We start from the raw sequence: 20354 nt of genomic DNA, 5'->3' as shown, positions 1-20354 counted from the left end.
TTTTTTTTTTTTTTTTTTTTTTTTTTTTTTTTTTTTGAGTCCCTTATTTCTAAAAAACAACTATTGTTCGTATTTCTTCCAGATCCTTCCAGAAAAGCCACAGAAAACCTTAATAACGTGTGCGTGTCACACACTTTTCTGTTTCTTTAACACCAGTAGGCAGGAATTGATTTTAACTTTGGAAAGAGTTAAGAAGCATGCTGTTTTGCAAGGGGTGCAGTGAGAGATGGTACAGCAGTGACGTCCAGGTTCTGTTGACTGAACACTCGCTTCCTGTTGTTGAAGGGGGCATAGAGCAGACTCTGCTCTCACCAGCAGCCCTGTGGACCTGTGAAAGTTTACACTAGCATCATCCAGGAGACTAGGATGTGAGCCACATACGTGATTTTAAATATCTTGAGAAAAGGGAAGCCAGGTAGCGGTAGCACATACCTTTTAGTCCCAATGCTCAGGAGGCAGAGCCATGCAGATCTCTGAGTTCAAAGCCAGCCTGATCTACAGGGTGAGTTCCAGGACAGCCAGGGCTACACAGTCTCAAAAAGAAAGAAAAACTGAAATGGATCTCTCTAGTGATTTCTAACAAAATGTTATTTGTTTGAGGCACCAGGTCTTGTGAATGTTAGGTGGGAACCCTACCCCTGAGCTTTGTCCCACCCAGCCCGTTTCTGACTTACTGAGACAGAATCAGGAAATTGCCCGGCCTGGCCTGTACTTATATTACAGTCTTCCTGAGTAGCTTGGATTATGGCCCCATACTACCAGGCCTAGCTCCCAAAGTGCTATTGGAATCTCTAGTCAGTATAAAACAGCGAGAACACCCTCCCTTGTTCCTTCTAAGTTCTCACCATCCACTCAGCAAAGCTCAGGGCCCCATACTACCAGGCCTAGCTCCCAAAATGCTATTGGAATCTCTAGTCAGTATAAAACAGTGAGAACACCCTCCCTTGTTCCTTCTAAGTTCTCACCATCCACTCAGCAAAGCTCAGTGTGGAGCAGCCTTTCCCAGAGCCCCTCAGCACACATGGCCAGGCCAGCGGTTTTTTTTCTGAAGGAGGAGGAAAGCGATGGAATATGGTTTCCATTTTGTTCTTCATTTTGTGACATTTCGTTACCTGTGTTGTGTGTGTGTTTCTTGCTTCTGGGATCTCGTCCCATGAGGACGAGTACTTGTCCTAGCTCTGCTTTCTTTCTGGTGCTGATTGCCAGCTCTGGCCCAAAAGTTATCACTAACAGTGGTACAAGGACCTGAATTTAGTTCCCAGTGTCCACATAGCAGCTCATAGAGGACCCAATGTCGTCTTCTGCCCTCTGCAGGCAGCAGGCACACGATGCCAGAAGAACCCTAACATAAATAAATCTCAGTACTTTCTATCCCAGGGTCTTGTTACTGTGTAGTTCTTGCTGTCCTGGAACTCACTCTGTAGACCAGGTTGACCTCAGACTCGAAGAGATCCATTCAGCCTCCTAGGTGCTGCGATTAAAGGTGTATGCTCTCAATTATTCATGAATATTGGAAAGACCAGATAAGCAGATGATTTGGTGGCGTGAACAGAGATGTTAGTTTGTGCAGGGATGCTCCCAAATGAGGCTTCGTGTGACACCAGTGTGCATCAGTGAGCTGTTAGGGAGAGGTGGAGTAAGCGGTGCTGGGAAGTTGGTGACTATGGTTTCTTGTTATTTTGGGCAGTACTAGGGACTGAACTTAGGGCCTCGTGCGTGGGAGGGAGGAGCTCTGCCACTGAGCTACGCTCTCAGTCAGTGGTCATGGCCTTAAGAGCACGTTTTCTCTTTCAGGAGTTGCGGATGGCGTTGGAGGGTGGAGAGACTATGGAGTGGACCCATCTCAGTTCTCAGGGACTTTAATGCGAACATGTGAGCGGTTGGTGAAAGAAGGGCGCTTTGTCCCCAGCAATCCTGTTGGGATTCTCACCACGAGCTACTGCGAGTTGCTGCAAAACAAAGTACCTTTGCTGGGTGAGTAGACACCTGTGCCCCCTCCTTACAGCACCCACTGATAGCTAGACAAACTAGATTTTACCTGTAGTCCAGGCTAACCTCGAACTCAGCATCCACTGATAGCTAAACAAACCAGATTTTACCTGTAGTCTAGGCTAGCCTCGAACTCAGAGAGCTGCTGCCCCTCCCTCCCGAGTGCTAGGATGAAAGGTGTGTGCCATCATGCCCGGGGTGGTAATTGCCAGAACCTTTCTGGTTACTAAAGGCCTCCCTGGTCCACACCTGTGTTTAAAGTGAGCGTCTGCTCAGTGACATAAGATGTCGCTTGAGCCCTTCTCCACAGAGGCTCATTTCTCATTGCCCACCTCTGTCTTCCTCCCACTGAGTGCTCTCCTGGGGTTCAGCTTGCTGCTGCCTTTCCTCCTTTTAAGCTGTTTTATTAGTAGTAGTGTATGTGTGAGCATGCATGGTTATGGAGGTCAGAGGACAGCTCAGGAGGGGAGTCCATGTCTCCTTTCCCGTGCGCATCAGGCTCAGGTGGTCAAGCCTTGGCATCAAACACTTTACCTGCCGAGATGTCCCCTGACCGCTTTTTATTATTACATTTCATGTATTTATTTTGTGTGTGGAGGTTAGAGGACAGCCTCCCAGACTGGAGTAGGTTCTCTCTGCAGCACTTGGCTCCTGGAGCTAGGGTGCGGGCTGGCAGGGCCTTTGCTGGCCCAGCCCCCTGCTTCTCTTGATGTAGTCAGAGACTGTCTTGGGTCAGTGGGACACTCTAGGTTCTGTCCCGGTTCCTCTGTCAGAGATGTATGACTGTGGGCAAATCACATAGCCAGTTACCTAGACAGTGTCCAGAACCTTCTGTGGGCACCATTCCCCAGCCTCCGAGTTTACTTGGCCTAGAGCAGCAGTTACAGTGCAGAACGTCCTGCTGTTTTGCTGCCTAAACGATGGAAGGGGAAGGGGGAGTGGTTTTTCTGTTGTTTTTTTTTCCTGTATATTTCTTTCCTTCCCGTTCACCCAAGGTAACTTAGACATAGTAAATTTAAGGACATAATCCAGGTTTATTTACAATGCTGGGATTACTGTCGCTTCTAAAACCAACTGAAATGATCCTTTGTCGCCATGTTTGGCGTGCACACAGCTCCCTGACCTAACCCCCCACCTCCACAGCGTTTGCACCTAAGCTGGAGGAGAGCTGGCAGACTGAATCCACAGAACCGTGGTTGGGTGTAACTGTAAACACAGTGGTTAGAATGTGCTTTTACTTGAAGAGTCTTTTATTACTTTTAGTGAATGTCATATGTGTGTGTGCTCATGGAATCTAGGGGAGGGTGCTGGATCCCTTGGGCTGAAGTCACACAGGTGTTGGGAGCCACTCTGCGTGGGTGCTGGGAATGAAACTTGGTTCCTCTGGAAGAGCTAAGGTGCTCCTAACCACTGAGCCATCTCCCCAGCCTGTCTCTGCTTTCTAATCCAGCAATTGTGAAAAAGTTGTCAAAGCAAAAAATACTCTAGAAGGCAAGCCTTTATTGTTGATGAAAGTGTCCTCAGAAACCCTCAAATACATTAACAAGTTCTTAAGAATCCAAAGGATTGCCGGGCGGTGGTGACGCACGCCTTTAATCCCAGCACTTGGGAGGCAGAGGCAGGTGGATTTCTGAGTTCGAAGCTAGCCTGGTCTACAGAGTGAGTTCCAGGACAGCCAGGGCTACACAGAGAAACCCTGTCTCAAAAAAACCAAAAAAAAAAAAAAAGAAGAAGAAGAAGAAGAATCCAAAGGGTTGCTGCCATGGTACCTTTTATTTCCAGCATTTGGGCAGTAGAGGCAGGTGGATCTCTGAGTTTGAGACCAGCATAGTCTACAGAGTGAGTTTCAGGTCAGCCAGGGCTGAACAATGAGTCCTTGCCTTAAAAAAAAAAAAAGGAAGAAGAAGAAGAAAAAAAGAAAGAAATGGATCTCGCAGCTGGGGCTCTAACACGGTTGTAGCACAGGGATCTAGCATGCACTGTGCTGTTCAGTTGCTAGCACCACGGAAGAAAGGAAGCCGAGGTGTCAGACCTAATAAGGTTGTTTGGCTAAGCGCTAAAAATAATTCCATTTTAACCTGAGAGATTTGCCCAGGCACCTGCCGATGTGGGCCTGTCGTCTGAGCGTCCGACCCTCATCTTCACACGTGTACTGGGTCACTTGAAGAGGGGAGGACCGTAAGCTGCCAGGCTCTGCGTACCTTCCTTCATTGTTCTGGTCTGGCTATGAAAGCCCCAAGACTCACAAGGACCATTTTGATTCCACAGGGGCATGAAATGGTGGCTTGAGGTTTTCACAGTGAGTCATCGGGTGTTTCTTGAGGAGCTGCTCCAAAGCTGTGCCGTTTCTCACTCTCCAGGTTTAATTTCATCAGCTCCCAGAAGATCTTTTGTGTGGCTGTTTTGTAACGTTGAGTAGCTGGAGGCCTTTAGGAAGGAAAGCTGACTGACTGCACAGCAAGCCACTGAGCAGGTTCTGACAGCGCCCCTGGCTGCCACAGCACCCGAAGGGTGTCATAGTCCCTTCCCATCAGTCCACTTCAGAATCTAAGGAAGCCGGATCGCTAGACATGAACGATGGAAGATTCGTACATTGATTCTTTAAATTGTGTCTGTTTACTGGGACAGATAACAAACATCAGGATCCCACTGAGAAAGTGGTGACTGTAGTCGCTGTGCTTCCGTTTCCCTCGTGCGTCTGCACAGAGGAGTGGCTTGTGGTTTTGAGCATGCTGTGCTTACACACCGGGTGAGGCAGGTGTGTAGGCACTCTCTCCACGCTGGCTAGAAAAACTCAGGCCTAGAGGGGCTGAGAGGCCTGCTCGTGAGGCGCAACTAGAAAGCAGCCCTGGGACTGACTGAGTGTCTACAGTCGGCTTGCTGTAGGGTTTTTTTTTCTTTTCTTTTTTTTTTTTTTTAAAGAGACAAGGTCTCATACAGCCTAAGCTGGCCTCAGACTCAGTGTGGCTAAGGATGACCTTGAATGTCTGTCTCCTGCCTTCATGTCCTGAGTGCTAGGGTCACAGTTGTGGCCACCACATCTGCTTCATGTGAGGCTGATGAATGAGTTCAGGACGTGGTGCATGATCAGGGAGCACTCTGGCAGCCGAGTGACATCCCAGGGAGCACTCTGGCAGCCGAGTGACATCCCAGGGAGCACTCTGGCAGCCGAGTGACATCCCAGGGAGCACTCTGGCAGTCGAGTGACATCCCAGGGAGCACTCTGGCAGTCGAGTGACATCCCAGGGAGCACTCTGGCAGTCGAGTGACATCCCAGGGAGCACTCTGGCAGCCGAGTGACATCCCAGGGAGCACTCTGGCAGCCGAGTGACAGCTCAGGGAGCAGTCTGGCAGCCGAGTGACATCTCGGGTCAATACTTTTTTTTAAAGTAAACTTATTTGCTTACCTTATGCATATATGTATGTGCCTGAGTGTATGTATGTCCACAGAGGCCAGAAGAGGGTGCTGGATGGGTCCCCTAGAACTGGAGCTAGAGTTGATAGTGGGTCACCATGTGGTTGCTGGGAATTGAACTCAGGACCTATGGAAGAACAATCAGTGTTCTTAACCACTGAGCCATCTCTCCAGCCCCCAAGACTAGCTTCAATCTACTTATTTCACCCATCTTCCCGTCCCAAGTGTATTCTTTAACACACTCCTGTAGTGGCTCGCACTGGATAACCCACTTTCGGTGTTTGCCGTGACTTAACAGGTTTTCACCTCATGGCTCTCTCTGTGAGGGGTTTACTCTTAGTCCTATTTCTATGAAGGAGGAAGCTGAGCACAGAGCTGGACCATAGAGATTTAAAGTGGCCCAGCCCCTGGGTTCAGCTCATGCAGCTGAGTGTGTGACAGTACTAAGCTATTTCGGAGACTGGGTGCAGGACTGTGGTCATGCTAGCAAAGTCTCTGCCATGTGGCTGCAGGCCTGCCCCAGTGGCACAGGCGGGGGTGAGTAGCTCACTCGGGCCTCTAGCTCCTAACCAGTGTTTTCATCTTTCAGTCTGCCTTGCATCTCTTACGGTCTTCTTATATGACTTCTTTCAGGGAACCCTGCTAGATAAAGAACATGCATGTTTTCAGGGCTGTGTGACTCTCAGAAAGATTAATTTACCCAGTGCCTCCCCAGAATAAGGGTGAGCAGGTTCCCTGTGTTATAGTTCTTGTTAATGATCTCAGAGAACCGGCTGCCAGCAGTCCACACACACAGGCATGCTCCATGTGTTTCTTGGTGAGCTGCATGTTCTGGTGGAGGCAAGTGCAGTTTTTACTGCCGTCAGCCAGGCCAGAGACTGTGGGCCTTGTACAGCAGTGGTTGCACGGGGTGCTTGCTGGCTGCTGGCAAGGTGGGGCTTGTCCTCCTGTGCACCAGCCTCTGGAAAGTGAACAGGTTAATCTTTGAACCACTTTCGAAAATCGGTCCCGTGACCTCATAGAGAGTCAGCAGTCTCCAGAAAGTGCTTCCTGGCTTCAGCAGAGGGCAGTCTGGTTATGCCCCTGTCGTAGCGTCAGTAAGTTCAGTGAAGTCACGCTGCCATAACTAGTCAGCTGCAGTAACCTCGCTCCAGCAAGTATTAAGACACAGTAACCCACTGTGGGCCTGGCACTCACGTCTACAGGAGGGGGAGCGTGCACCTTACTTGCCATGCTCCCACGCCCTTGTCTTCAGCACCTCAGGCCCCCTCAGGGTTCTCGGGTGCGGGGCAGACTTGGATGAACCTTTGTAAATGAAAGATTCCCGTCACCGCTGCTCCCTGTGCTGATGGGCAGCAGCCCAGGGGAGCCAGTGAGCGGATGGATGTCCATGTTGTTTGTAGGTAGCAGCACAGCCTGCATCGTGGTGCTGGACAGAAGTAGCCACCGCTTGCACACAGCGAACCTGGGTGACTCGGGCTTCCTGGTGGTCCGGGGTGGTGAGGTGGTGCACCGGTCTGATGAGCAGCAGCACTACTTCAACACCCCATTCCAGCTCTCCATCGCCCCTCCCGAGGCCGAGGGCGCCGTCCTGAGCGATAGGTAAGCAGACCCGGGGCACCTCCCCCATACTTCCTTCCGGTCCACAGGACCAATCAGCGGGGCCTTTGCAAAGGATTTAGAATAAGTGGGTATCACAGCCAAGCCGAGTTGCTCTAAACACGGTTGGTCGGCTGAAAGCGTTGTGCGCAGGCCAGCCTGGCTTCCATCAGTCCTGCCCTGCAGCAGCACATTGGCAGACATCCGTCTCACCTGTCAGAATCACTTCCCACACAGAGGTCCTCCTCACACGTGCTCCCAGCAGAAGAGAAGTGGCCAGGCCTGCCTCTGTCCCTCATGGGGTCACTAGGTGTTCTCTTTTTCTTGATGATTTGCTAATGTCTCAGTTTATTTTTAAACTTCCAGGAACCTTTAAAACAACTGGAACATTTTAAAATTAATTTTCAGTTTTTCTTTCCTTAGACTGTATTGAGGTTAAGGCCACACTTTGTTCAGCCCCACAGGGCTGCATGTGCTTACTGGCAACCCGAGCCGGCTTCTTCTGTTAACAGGCTCATAGTAAATGCTCTTTTTCCTTATGTCTTTCTACTTACTACCTCCTGGTGAACCAGATCTCAAGGCCAAACGAACATAAAACAGGTATTTCTGCCACCTTTGATTCTGGAACAAGGATATTACATAATTAGGTATTTGGTGTTGTCTATTTAAATAATCTGCTTGTTAGGTAGGCATGGGGCTTGTACCTGTAATCCCTGTATTCAGGAGGCTAAGGCAGAAGGATTACCAGTTTGAGGCCAGCCTGGGCTATATATAGCAAGACCCAGTGTTAAAAAACTTAGAATGTTGCTGCTGAGAGAGGGAAATACTTTGAGCTTTCAGGTCCGCCGATTGCCTTTGGTGGAAGGACATCTGATTAGACGTTTACTGTATGTGTAAGATATTTATTTATTTTGTGTATTCGGTGGAGGTAGTGTGCATGTCATGGCACAGGCGTGCAGGACAGTTCTGTCCTAGCACATGGGTTCCCAGATCAATCTCAGGTGTCTGGATTCGCAGTAGGTGCTATCCCTGAGCCTTCTCACCGAACCAGCTTTCTTGTGTTATTGAGTGTGCTGTAATACACAGTAGCCATAGCCATTTGGAGTGAAGGCCTCATCTGACAGCTTCCGGGTCATGGTGCTTCTTTTCCTCACTGGTTGCTGCCTGTTTTGGCCTCTGACTTGCCAGGTCCTCAAGCAAGATTTGGGACAGGCAGGCTAGCGGCAGTCTGCTGCCCTGAAATGAGGTAGAGGTAGCCGCCCGTGGCGCCCAGCTCACCAGCATGTGACTGTGGCTCGTGTCTCAGTGTGGTCGAGAGTTTCCAGCGGCACAGTGTGTTCAGTCAGAATGGGCAGAGCTGCAGCTGGCGGAACACCAAGCTCGTGGGTGGGAGCGTTAGCAGAGCACAGACTGTCCAATGGGAGTGCAGCTCTCACAGGCAGAATGGCAAAGGCCACTCGCGGGGAAAGAAAAACCTCAGCATAAAACAGAGCCCGCGTGCCAACCTGGCCATTAATCTGCACTTCTAGAACCCAGTGCGCTTGCAGAGACAGCAGGCAAGAGGCTTGCATGCTGACTTGATTTTTGCAGAAGGAACTAACCCAGTTCCCACCAGTATGAAGGTGGTTTTCTCTTCCTGCTGTGCGTCCTTAGCTGTCACTCTTATCTTTGGTGTGTGCTGCCTCCTTCCCTCGGCTGTTCAAATCTGAGCCAGGAGTTTGCTGGGGTGCTGTGTAGGTCCTCAGGCATGCGCAAGGCTTCCCTTGTGTTTTCTCTCCGTGTGTTTCCTGTCTCAGCACTCATTATATATACAGTGTGGGGTTTCTGCTAAGCCTGGGGTGCTTTGGCTCTGGCCCCTCTCTCAGTCAGTGTCTAAGGTCTTCCTTCTGTTATTTCTAACCACAGGGTCAGGCGGACGATTAGGCGTCTCCTCTGCCTGCCCTTTCAGACTGGGAACCAGTGAAGGAGAAAGAGACTGAGAGCCAGCCTCATGGGGCTGTGGACTCCTGCCTGCATGTCCCTCAGTGTTAGATTTGTTTCCTTTAGGGTTTGTCAGAAAAAATTACCTGCTGTCTCATTCTGTAAAAGTACCCAGCTTGGGCATAGTGGCACACACCTGTCATCCCAGCACCTAGGAGGCCGAGGCAGGAGAATTATGAGTTCAAGGCCAGCCTGAGCTACAAGTTGAGACCTTCTCTCCAAAACATACAGAAAAGTTGTGCCCAAAAAACAAAAAACAAGCAATCGTCCTCCTGCCCTGGTGCAGCCACACGTCCTCTGGGAGACGCTGGGCTATCGTCTCTCCAGAGTGATGGCTGGCTCTATGCTTAGACATCTCCGAGTGTGTCTCCCCACCTCTTTACAGAAGGAGCTGTACCTACCACATACTCCTGCCTTTTCTGTTTAACATAGTAAGGATTTTCTCTCAATCCAGAGGGTTATTCAGTTTTTGCAGTATGTCATTTACCATGTTTCTTAAAGCTCTCCATGTCAGGCACACTTGAACAGGGTGGGAGCTTCACAGTCCCTAACTGTGTCCCAAAGTCGTCCTTCCTATGGGAGCTCATGTTCTCTGTGAGTGACAAGTCACCTGAGAGCCAGAAGGGGTGCAGTGGTGTGGATGGAGAGGCTGGGATCGGAGGCTGCAGACTGGACAGGAGCACGCCCTCCCACAGTGGAGTCAGACCTGCCTCAGAGGAGGACCTTCCTCCTGAGCCACGGGCTGCGATTGGTCTCTCAGCCTGGACTCAGCTTTGCTCAGTGGCTTTTGTTGAGCCTGTGAAACACGCAGGTGATGCTGTCAGCTAGTTTTCTCAGGATTGACATTTTGGTATGACTTTGTATTGTGAGGTAGGGTTAATGCCCCAGTGGGAGTGTGGAGGTCACAGGACACCGGTGGCAGTCAGTTTTCTCATGACATGTGCGCTCTTTGGATGCAGGCTCGATGGCCTTCACTCTTGTCTGCTGACCCTCACTGGCCCGGCTTCTTTAGTTAATGCCACATGAAAAGCTCTGTGATACTGTGAGACGCTGGCAGTAGGACCTCTGACACATACCTGCAGGGCTTCCCTCACCTTGCTGTTCCTCCTCTGTCCTTGCCACAGTCCCGATGCTGCTGATAGCACGTCTTTCGATGTCCAGTTAGGAGATATCATCCTGACAGCCACAGACGGGCTCTTTGACAACATGCCTGATTATATGATCCTTCAGGAGCTGAAAAAGCTGAAGGTAAGGAACCCGGACGGAGGCCGGGAGGCCCTGGGAGGCCCCGGGAGCTGTGGGCTCTGTGCAGCTGAGTCTTACTGAGCCCATCACACTGTCCCTTTGTTGGTCTGCGAAGGACTGTTTTTTGAACTTAAGGAAATCATCGATGTAATATTCCAGGCTATCATAAATGGGAACGTTAGAAGAGGACTTGGGGAAAGCCCTTGGCTCAGCCCCTCCCCCATAGGGCAGTTCAGGGGTTGGAGAGTGTTGTTCGTTTCTTCTTGCTGTTTTATGCACTTGCTTATTTCTTCCTCCTTCTATTGTTACCACACACCCTGCAGCTGCTGGGAGGTCAGGAGTGAGACCAGGCAGCGAGGAGTGTGGGTGTTGACCAGAGCTACCGTGGAGGGAGAGCTGGGCCTCTCCCACAAAAGGTGGCAGGGCGAGAAGCTGGACTTTCCAGATTCTCTTCGCCCAGTACTGGCTGGCAGAAACTGGTCTCTTATCCAACCCCTCACCATTCTGGCTTGGGGGGTTTCTTTTACTGTCCAAGCAGTACTTCCTTGTCTGTAAATTGGGAAGAAGGCAAAGTCTAGTCCTCCAGTGTGGCAGGGAAGAGTAACCAAAACCATGGGAAGGGAGTCCTAACACCATGCGTGTCCTGTGGTGTTTGCATGTACGGACACAGTGTGCGACAGAAAGCACTCGGGCCCACGCTCTGGGCATCCAGGCCAGAGGAGAGTGGCTGGCAGGAGATGGATATACAGTATGGGCTGCTGGCAGGTGAGCAGGTTAGAAATAAAGGGCACTACTATTTTAGATTGGCTAGGGACAGCCCCGTAAGGAGGTGGCCTGGCCTAGAGGCACAGACCTGTTGGCCTTTTGTTTTCTTTATGAGCTTTTTTTTTTTTTTTTTTTAAATCATACGTGTATGCATGTTTGCCTCGTGCCTGTGGAGGCAGGAAGAAAGTGTTAGGTCTCCTGGAGCTGATGTGGACGGCCATGTGGACGCTAGGCACTAACTGTGGGCCAGCACTCTGCAAGGACACCCAGTACTGGTAATCTCTGGAGCCATGTCTCCAGCTGCCCTAGCCCTCTGCTGGCTGACATTTACACTGAAAGATCTAGAACCTTTGAAGTCAGGGCTGAGGGAAGGCTTGTCCTCCTGCGCCCGTTTTATAGATGAGGAAGTGGAAGCAGCTAGGACAGGGCATGGCCACAGAGCACAGCAAAGCAAGAGTCTGTATCTGTGGCACAAAGCCTGGAAGCTATTCTCAGCACAGCCCACACCAGGACACCGCTGACTTGAAAACAGCAAGTACGGCTAGCTCAGTGTGTTCCCAAATGCCTGAACCCACCTTTTCAGACCATCCCATCAGCAAGAATACCTTAACTTTTTCAAATGGAAAGCCAAAAAATGCAAATCTTAATAAAAAATGTGGAGCCATTTCAACCAAAGGCTTTCTCAAGCAGGGCCCTGATCTGACGGGCTCTTTCCCTCTGGCCCTGTCTCCATGTCGTCTCTAACTGGAGTAAACTTAAGTGCTGGGGCAAACATTCAGGTGAGCGTTCTGCCCTGCAGTGCTGTCTGCACGAAGTGTTCTCATGCAGAACTCACATGAGGCATCGTGGTAAAAATAACTCTGTCCTTCATTTTAGAATTCAAATTATGAGAGTATCCAGCAGGCTGCGAGGAGTATTGCTGAGCAAGCACACGAGCTGGCCTATGACCCAAATTATATGTCACCTTTTGCACAATTTGCATGTGACAACGGATTAAATGTGAGAGGTAAGCGTTTTCTGGAAGGTTCTGAGCTCTGGGTGAGGATGTGTAGGTGTGTGCCCTCTCTCAGCACAGTCGGGAGGGCGGCTGCTCATTTCCCTCTGAGGCGCCCTTCAGGACCGACCTTGACTGGATGAGAGAGAACCTGAAGCCCTTTACTCCACCACTGCCCTGCTTCCTCCGGCCACAGTCCCAGCAGCTTAACCTTCTGCTCCCGAGTGGCTGACTCCCAACTGCCGCAGCCGTCTGCAGAGGGAAGCTGTGCGACACTGCCCTTGATTGTCGTGTCTTTTATCCACCTCATGATGTGACCAGGGAATTAGGCCAGTCCTAGCTGGGTGACATTGGTATCAGAGCTGTGTGGAGCTGTCAGCTTTTTCTAGTGTACTATTAAGACATGCTGAGCACATCTGAGCTGAGGAAATGTGAAAGTAGAGAAAAGCACATGCCACAGCTACTTGGCAGATTAGAATACAGGCTATTCCGAGTTTCCAAACACTGGACATGTTTGTCCAAATTAGGACAGTGCGGTATGTGAGTGCTGGGCCGGAGCTGTCCTGCCAGCTCTCGCTGCACTCACATGATGCTGTGGGCCGACTACAGCCATGTGTGGGAAAGCAGCAGGGTGGGTTTAAGCTTCAGTTAAACCACTGTTTTGTTTGTGAGTCTCTGAAACAAGGTCGTAGATAACTCAAGCTGCCCTCAAGTATGGGGGATCCTCCTGCCTCAGCCCACCAAGTATGGAGATTATAGGGTGCACCACCATGCCCTGGCCGGCTGTGTAACTGTACCCTGTTTACTTTAGCTTTGGAGTTTGAATGTCACTGAGAATGACCTTGAACTCCTGCTCCTCCCAGAACTGGAGCTTGCAGCGTTGACTCTCCAGTCTGGTGAGCTGGCCGAGCAGCCCCCCAGGCAGCACTGTCTCCAGTGCCGCTGTGAGCCACGTCTGACTCTTCCTTCAGACACACTGACAGGTTTCATCTGTGTCTTAGGTGGGAAACCGGACGACATCACCGTCCTCCTCTCAATAGTGGCTGAGTACACGGACTGATCGGCCGCGCTGGTGACGCCTGCCTTTCCCTTGTCCCCCGACTTTCCCTGCCACGTGTGCTGATCCTGCTGGCAGGACCACGTTTCTTTGCCACTGATCTCAGTGGCCAACGATGGATGCTCTGGCCCATGTTTGAGACCCATCGAGATCCTTGTTGAGAACCACTACTGTCATCCGCTAGCCCAGACCTGCTGGCGGCCCACTGAGAGAAGCGAGGTGACCTCTCCCTTCTCCTGAAGATCGTTTTCAAAGCCTTTTACTTTTCAAAAGCGGTTGAAGTTTTGAAAATAAGTAATGTTGGTAAAGTGAACTCAAACTCTCAGTGTGTTAAAGGGATGTTAACATTCAACAAATAGTGGATAGTGACACCTCTACCAGAAAACACATGGTCATCCCGGGGAAGCCCTGGGTCCCTCAAGGGCAGTCTCTGCTAGGACTGGTGTGGCTCTGTGTTTTCTGTATAAACTCCTGTTTCCCAGGAGCCCACAGTCCTGCTCTAACCCTGTGCTGGGTTATGACATCTCAGCCCCAGCAGCTCTAATCCTGTGCTGGGTTATGACGTCTCAGCCCCAGCAGTGTATGGTTTTGGTTAAAAATTGGAAGAAAATTTTTGTTCTATGGATGCAGATATTTTGTGCTTTTTAAAAGATGCTTAATGTGCCCCTGTGACTGTAGCTGTGGCAGTCTGTTGATTTGTCCAGGTCACAGGCTAGAGGCCTGGCCCACAGGAGAGGATCAGGGGAAGGAAACTCCTTACCAAAATCTAGTAACGGAAATACTACGCAAAATTTCAGAATTTCTCAAAGCCTGGGCATCAAATGCTGTAGCTGAAGTCATCCGTGCTGCCTGTAAGGATGCCAGGGGCCTTCCTGGGCTAGAGTATGCAGCTGCAGTTTGGAAATGGGGTTGGCTGTGGGCAGCCCTGCTCCTTCCCTCAGGAACCTCCCACCCTGAGAGCATGCCCCACCTGTGTTGTGTCCTCAAGGTGATGGTGTGGTGGCTGCATCTCCCTGAGCCCACAGGAAAGCTAGTGGTGACATGACATTCACAGTGACCACAGCTGAGTGTGGGGCCCCCGAGTCCAGCTTAATGTTTACAGTTCCAATAGCCATTTGCAGTAGGTAGCGTTCCTTCTCAGACTTCCCCATTACCTGCGAGTGCAAACTTATTTTTAAGGTTTATGTACAATTGACTGCTGTAAAGATATATATATATATATATATATTTTTTGGGTCCGTTCTTTTTCTTCATTAACTTGGTGGTAGAAGAACCGTATATACTTAGAAACCCTTAAGTTAAAGCCGTGTTTTCTGTGCAAGTCAGATGACGCTGGTGTGAAGATTGTATGAGCAGCTGCACAGCCCCTCCTCTGCAGGAGACACCGGCTCCCTGGTTATTGCATTGAACTTGTGTTTGAGGTTACCTCAACTTGTTTTTAAAAGGTTTTGTCTGTGCGTTTGTATATTTGAGTAGCTGTCTCTTGTTTTATTTAAATTGTTATCCATGTACCATGTACATGTCAGTGCTCTCTCAGTGCATCATGCTTGTAACAGGCATTTCATTTATAAGAATGAGTTACTCATTTGTAAGCTGTTCAGTAATTTATCTACTATTCCTAAATTGGCATAATGTTAGATTCCTATTTTGAATCACCTTTAATTACATGTCAGAATGCCTTAACTACCCTAACCTGACAACACTGAGTTCTTTGGTGAGGAGATACAGGGCTGGGTATGGAGGGAGACTGGATAGGAGACGTTGCGCTCTGTTGATCCCGGGGTATGAGGGGCACGTGGTGGGTATTTATTTTGCACAAACTCTTTGCAGTGTCTGTGTTTAATCCAGTAAGGTTGCATCCAGATGGGGTGTGTGACTCTAGGACTGAGTGCTTCAGCTCTTCTGTGTGCTCTGTAAGTAGTTTTTGGTCAGAGGTGTTGTAGCCTTACAATCTGGATATGTTTTGCATTAATTTTCCAATGCCGACATTTAATCCTGCTAAGAGCAGAGCTGGTCGGGTCGCTGGCTTGTCTCTGCCCTTGTTTAGCCCATCAGCCGGTGTTTGTAAAAGTAGATCGGTGTGTTTTACACAGCTTACTTTTAGCCAACTGACTTTTCTGAGCAGTGACTGTTGGACACGGACAGGCAGTATGGCTGCTGTGCCAGCATGCTGACAACCATGGGGCAGCGTCAGGATTCAGTGAAAACTGCTTCAGGCCTGGCACTAGTGACATCACATATTCCATTTGCTTCTCCCTGTCTTTCTTGTTACACACTTAATTTTATAGCTGTCAGAGGTCAGGCAGAGCGAGCGCCGCTCACACTCACTGAGGCCAGGGGCTCCGTCACACACCCCTCGCCAGGTCTGATCTGGAACCTGGTGTGTGCGTGCGTTGTATTTTAAATCAAGCAATGTAAGCACTCATATTTGTCTCACAGAGTGAACTTTTATAACAAAAGAGAAAATTTGGATTTTAATTTACAATGGCAAATTATTTATCCCTCTGGATGCACCAAAGACCAGTAAAGTTTATAGCTTTTCCATCTATATTTATAAAGCAATACTGTATTATAAAAAAATCACTATTTTTATCACATGCTTGAAATTTTTATTTTGTTCTGTTTTAAAAATGTGCACTCTAAACATATCAGAACCTTATTTCTTCCTATGAACTTAAGCTGCCTGCGCACAAAAAATATAAAATTATCAAGTGGAGATGAAGTAGCTAGAGTCCCTAGGCTCTTACTAACAGAAAGACCTGAGGGGGAAAACAAGTTCTGTATCTTGAGTTACCGTGCGTGCTTGGCTTGGTCAATAGACTACTAACTCACAAAGAATCCATTCCAGGTGTGTGTCTGGGTTGGGCTGTGTCTGGAGTAGAGACTGGGTATGAGAGTATTTCTGAGGCAGGAGAGTACCCTCTGCCGCTGCCCTTGTTCTGGTTGGAGCAGCCAGCAGATGGAAACATCCCAGGGCGGCAGCCGGCGGGATTGGCTAACGCTGCGTGTGTTGTACTTTTGAGTAGGTTCATGGCTCCGTACAGCAGCTCTCTTTGGCAAAGTTGTAACACTCACTTTCCTGGAGACTGTCACATTTTTACATTTTAAAAATTTGCGATAGCAAAAAAAAAAAAAAAAATCTGCTTATAAAACAAAATATGAAACAGAAGACATTTGGATTCTATTTCTTTCAAAAAAAGTAAATCCATCACAAAACTGAACTTCTCAATAAAGCAGTGTCCATGTCAAAATGTAAACTGTGAGCAGGTGGTTTGTGGCAAAGATGAGTAAATGACAAAGCAAATCTGAGTCTGTGTATGCTAATGAGCTGTATGCTAATGAGCTGTGTTTTCTGTTAAGACTATCATTGTTTGTCCTACCAGAGGCAATGACCTGAATCGATGTCTGAAATATAACTTATGCAGGAATAGTTCTGTAAATACATTTAAATAAACTGTAAAGATATTTAATAAATATAGTATTTATACTACGTGCCACTCCTTTGGTTTCAATGGTCAGAACTAAGACACCAGCACTCAGCATTGTCTCTGTCACATCCTCAACCCCCACGCTTCTTGGTCTTCCTGACAGTGAGCCAGCACTTCAGAGCTGTGTCTTGTGTGCTTTACCATTTGAGGCTGAGCCAGCATGGCTAATTATCAACAGCTACTTATCTTCCTCAGAAATTCACCAAAATGGACTGAAAATTGAGTATAAAATAGAGGTTTTTTGCAGCAGGGGCGTTGTGAAGAAGCTATGAAAAAACGCTGCTGTGAGGGGGAGCTCAGTAGCAGAGCTAGTACGGACGACCTAGGAAGTGCAAGGCCCTGGATTCCATCCCGCCACCACACACACACACACACACACACACACACACACGCACACATCCCTTGTGCTCCACTGGAAGTTCAAAGCCCTGAGTATGTCTAATGTCACAGTGTCACTATCTTGTGCAGACTAGTGCTGGAAGCAGGCTGCTGCTGACCGAGGTGCTTGGGAAGCTGCATGTGTGTGAGCCCAGGCCTTGTCCTCAGCAGGGAGACCTACAGAGTTGCTCTGCAGCCTCCTGTGCCGGGTAGGAAGGTCTGAAATCCAGTTATCGGTGTAAACGTGAGAGTCACAAATCTTCAGCCGACAACAGAGGACAAGGCTGAGATGAGTGGGCATGGCCAGTTCCCACAGAAAGCTTGAAAGCCCGTTTTCATTCACAGAGGAATGCTTTGGGATGAAGTTGGGTTTTTATTAGGTTACTTGTGGGCAGCTGTGACTCACTGCTAAGCTACAAGAACCCAGTCAACTCTGGTTTCAGCTAGAATCTGCTCACACTTTTGAGGCATGCTAATCCACGGAGGCAGCGCTGAGTCTAAAGTACAGTGGCCTGCTGGTTGACATTTCCTTATGGTTTGATGCTTTTCCAAGGACTTAGTAATAAGATGTTCCTTAAGGCTCCTTTTGTTGCTTGCAGTCAACTGTACACAGGTTTGGGGGGAGAGTCCTACACCATAATATGTTACATAAGTGTGTTTTGTGCCAGGTTTTTAATCTGTGCATGTAAACAGCTAGACCTGAGAAGAGCAGTGGGCAGGTGTTTGTCCCCCTTACCTTGTTCCACTCTAGGCTGAGCTCAGGGGCCACTGTGTGTGCGGGTGACTCACACTGACTTCACTGCATGCTTTCTGCATCCCACTGCATGCTCTCTGCATCCCACTGCATAGCATATAGGCCCCAGAGCAGTTGAGGGCTGGGAGATAAAGTTGTGTAATATATAAAATGACCACAAAGTGAAAAGGTAACTGTATGGTTTTTTTATTCACAACCTTTTCTTTACTCTGAAAAAAACAATGAACAAAACCTGTCAGGTCATCGCATAAGCTGGAATGCCTGCTTTCTGCAGTCAGGTACAGAAACTCCACCTCACCCCGATGCCTTAGAGACCAGCACAGGACATGTCAAGGCTGCAGGGTAAACAGTGACAGCTAAACCCTGATGGCTCATTCCTGTGCTGCCAGCTCTGTCCTTCAGGTGGCAGGCACATGGATTTTAGTCCACTGTGATACTGACAAGAGCAGACACTGTCTCTGGGCATCCTGGGACAGTCTGCTCCATTTCCACTTGGCCTTCAGAGAGCCAAGCACCCAGTGCGGCTGTCACTGAGCACTGGCATGGATGCTCATCCACGCATGTCCTCTTCACTGTCGCTTGCTATTGCCAGACTGTCTAAGGGGCGGCCAGCATGCTCTTGCTGTTCACAAGATACAGCTCCAAAGAACATGCAGGAAAACTAGAAAGGAAAACAAAAGATTGTAGTTTATTCGGAAGACAAAGCCTGCACACAGAAGGCTCCAGCTGGTGCTTTTAAGAATGTGGCCATGTATTGCCACTGTCTTTGATGGTGATGAATCAAGGACACCATTACCTGCTGAACACATCTAGGGCCAGAGCCTCTTCTGCCATCACCATCTCAAGACAGGATCTTTGTGAATGGTAGTGTACTGTGACCTCTCCTGGAGCTACAGAAATGTCTACCAGTACTGAGAGAGGCAAAGGGTCTCTTCAGTAAAGAAGATCAATAGCCGGCTCCCCTCTCCCAATACCACATCTGCCCTCAGAGGGTGAAGCTGACGACTCCCTAACCCCACCCCGCTGCTGTGTCAAAGGGGACCCTTCGTGTTGCTGATGCTTAGCTGTCTCATCCTCTGCCCTCCCCAGCTGCTGCCTCTCCTCTGTCACAGAGAAGTGGCTGTCTGTCCTTAGAGACACTTCTCACTCTCCTTCCTACCCTGTCTTAAGCTTCTGACCTCCCAAAGAATGAGCCCAGTCTGTAGCAGAAAACGTGATGTAGACTGGAAAGATGTCTTCTGCAGCTTCTGATCCCTCACTGCAGTTAACCCCAGATCAGCTTCGGTGAGCAGGACAATAGCCACCACCATGGACTGAACCCTAGAACCCATCACATAGATGGGTAGTGATGGGATCAAGTGGCAAAGCTGATGTTACCAGTCAGGTAGGGTACAAACCTGACTTGACTGCCTGGCTTGGGAGATAGAAGAAGGCGACTTATGAACCTAAGAATGCAGGAAGGAGCCAGACTCTGGCCATGGCAGTAAACTGAAAGGCACAGGCTAAGTGGCACTCTGATCTCTAGCCCTGAGAGAGAGCCATTTCACACTCTGACCTCTGCAACTGCAGAGCACGTTTGTGCTGTTCTTGCAGTGAAATCTGTGGTCACCTGTTAAAGGGCAGCAGCTGCCTGGATCTCAGCTAGAAGCAGTTTCTTGCATCTTTAGGAGTCTGGTCTTGAGCAAGGTCAAGGACTTGAGGCTAGAGATGACTGTGCAGCCTCTTCTGTCCAGGTCTGGCCCTGAGTAGTAGCTGTCAGTAATTAACTTTCACGGCATCCTCTGAAGCTGCAGAATTCAGGCTAAAATATTTTGGTGTTTGAGCATTGCCTGACTTTGCTTTGGTGTGAGTGCTATTTGCCCGCTGCCCTTGTTCCTGCTGTCTACCTGGGCTTCAAATCTGAGGCTGGCTAACAGCCCTTCCTATGCCAAAGCAGGACGGACACACACACAGAGGAAAGAAGGCTGAGCACTCTGCAGATGTGCCAGAGACCTGGGCTCTGTCCCCAGCACCACAAAGCACAGGAAGGTAGATGCTGGCCCTGCATCACACTGGAAACTGTGAGGCACAGAGCAAGAACAACACAACACAAGAGGCTATAGAGATGGCTTAGCTATTAAGTGTTTGCTGTTCTTTCATAGGACCTGAATTCAGTTCCTAGGGCCTATGCTGGGCAGGTTCACAACTGCCTATGTAACTGGCTACTGGTATCCAGTGCCTCTGGCCTCCATGGGTGCAATACTCGACAGGCACACACACACTAAGAAAGCAGTATGGCACCACACATTCCTACTAAGACAAGGATGAAGCAGGATGCTGGCCTCTGTAACTTAGGATCGGTGGACATGAGAACTCAGTTACTGGCAGTGAGGAAGAAATAAGGTCATCTCTACCTGGGGATGACTAGGCTGGGAGAACCTAACAAGATGAAGAAGACAATTCAGCACCTGGGCAGTGGTGGTACACACTTCAGTCCCAGCACTCTGGAGGCAGAGGCAAGCGGATCTCTTGAGTTGCAGGCCAGCCTGGTCTACAGAGTGAGTTCCAGGACAGCCAGGGCTACACAGAGAAACCCTGTCTCGAAAAAGAGAGAGAAAAGAGAGAGAGAGAGAGAGAGAGAGAGAGAGAGGAAGAAGAAGAAGAAGAAGGAAGAAGAAGAAGAAGAAGAAGAAGAAGAAGAAGAAGAAGAA

At 49.2% G+C, this 20354-nt stretch overlaps 2 protein-coding genes across 5 annotated transcripts in view; one reads left to right on the top strand and one right to left on the bottom strand.

Moving 5' to 3' along the window:
- Window positions 1-16541, top strand: part of Pptc7 (PTC7 protein phosphatase homolog) — a 40352-nt gene extending 23811 nt beyond the window's left edge. Inside the window, exons 2-6 of the mRNA XM_028766119.1 lie at window positions 1795-1974; window positions 6808-7006; window positions 10108-10231; window positions 11870-11999; window positions 12989-16541. Coding sequence (XP_028621952.1) covers window positions 1795-1974; window positions 6808-7006; window positions 10108-10231; window positions 11870-11999; window positions 12989-13047 — 692 coding nt within the window. The 3' untranslated portion in view covers window positions 13048-16541. The remainder of the gene's footprint in view (window positions 1-1794; window positions 1975-6807; window positions 7007-10107; window positions 10232-11869; window positions 12000-12988) is intronic.
- Window positions 16542-17826: 1285 nt separating this feature from the next.
- The window catches only part of Rad9b (RAD9 checkpoint clamp component B), a 33303-nt gene continuing 30775 nt past the window's right edge, over window positions 17827-20354 (bottom strand). For all 4 annotated transcript variants that reach the window (XM_028766028.1, XM_028766030.1, XM_028766029.1 and 1 more), the window contains one exon: window positions 17827-18325. In XM_028766028.1, coding sequence (XP_028621861.1) covers window positions 18215-18325 — 111 coding nt within the window. In that variant the 3' untranslated portion in view covers window positions 17827-18214. The remainder of the gene's footprint in view (window positions 18326-20354) is intronic.

Source organism: Grammomys surdaster, unplaced genomic scaffold, assembly GCF_004785775.1.
Source record: "Grammomys surdaster isolate TR1022 unplaced genomic scaffold, NIH_TR_1.0 166, whole genome shotgun sequence".
Taxonomy (NCBI): Eukaryota; Metazoa; Chordata; class Mammalia; order Rodentia; family Muridae; genus Grammomys; species Grammomys surdaster.
Note: the sequence above shows the minus strand (reverse complement) of the source record. Positions and strands in the feature narration are given on the sequence as shown.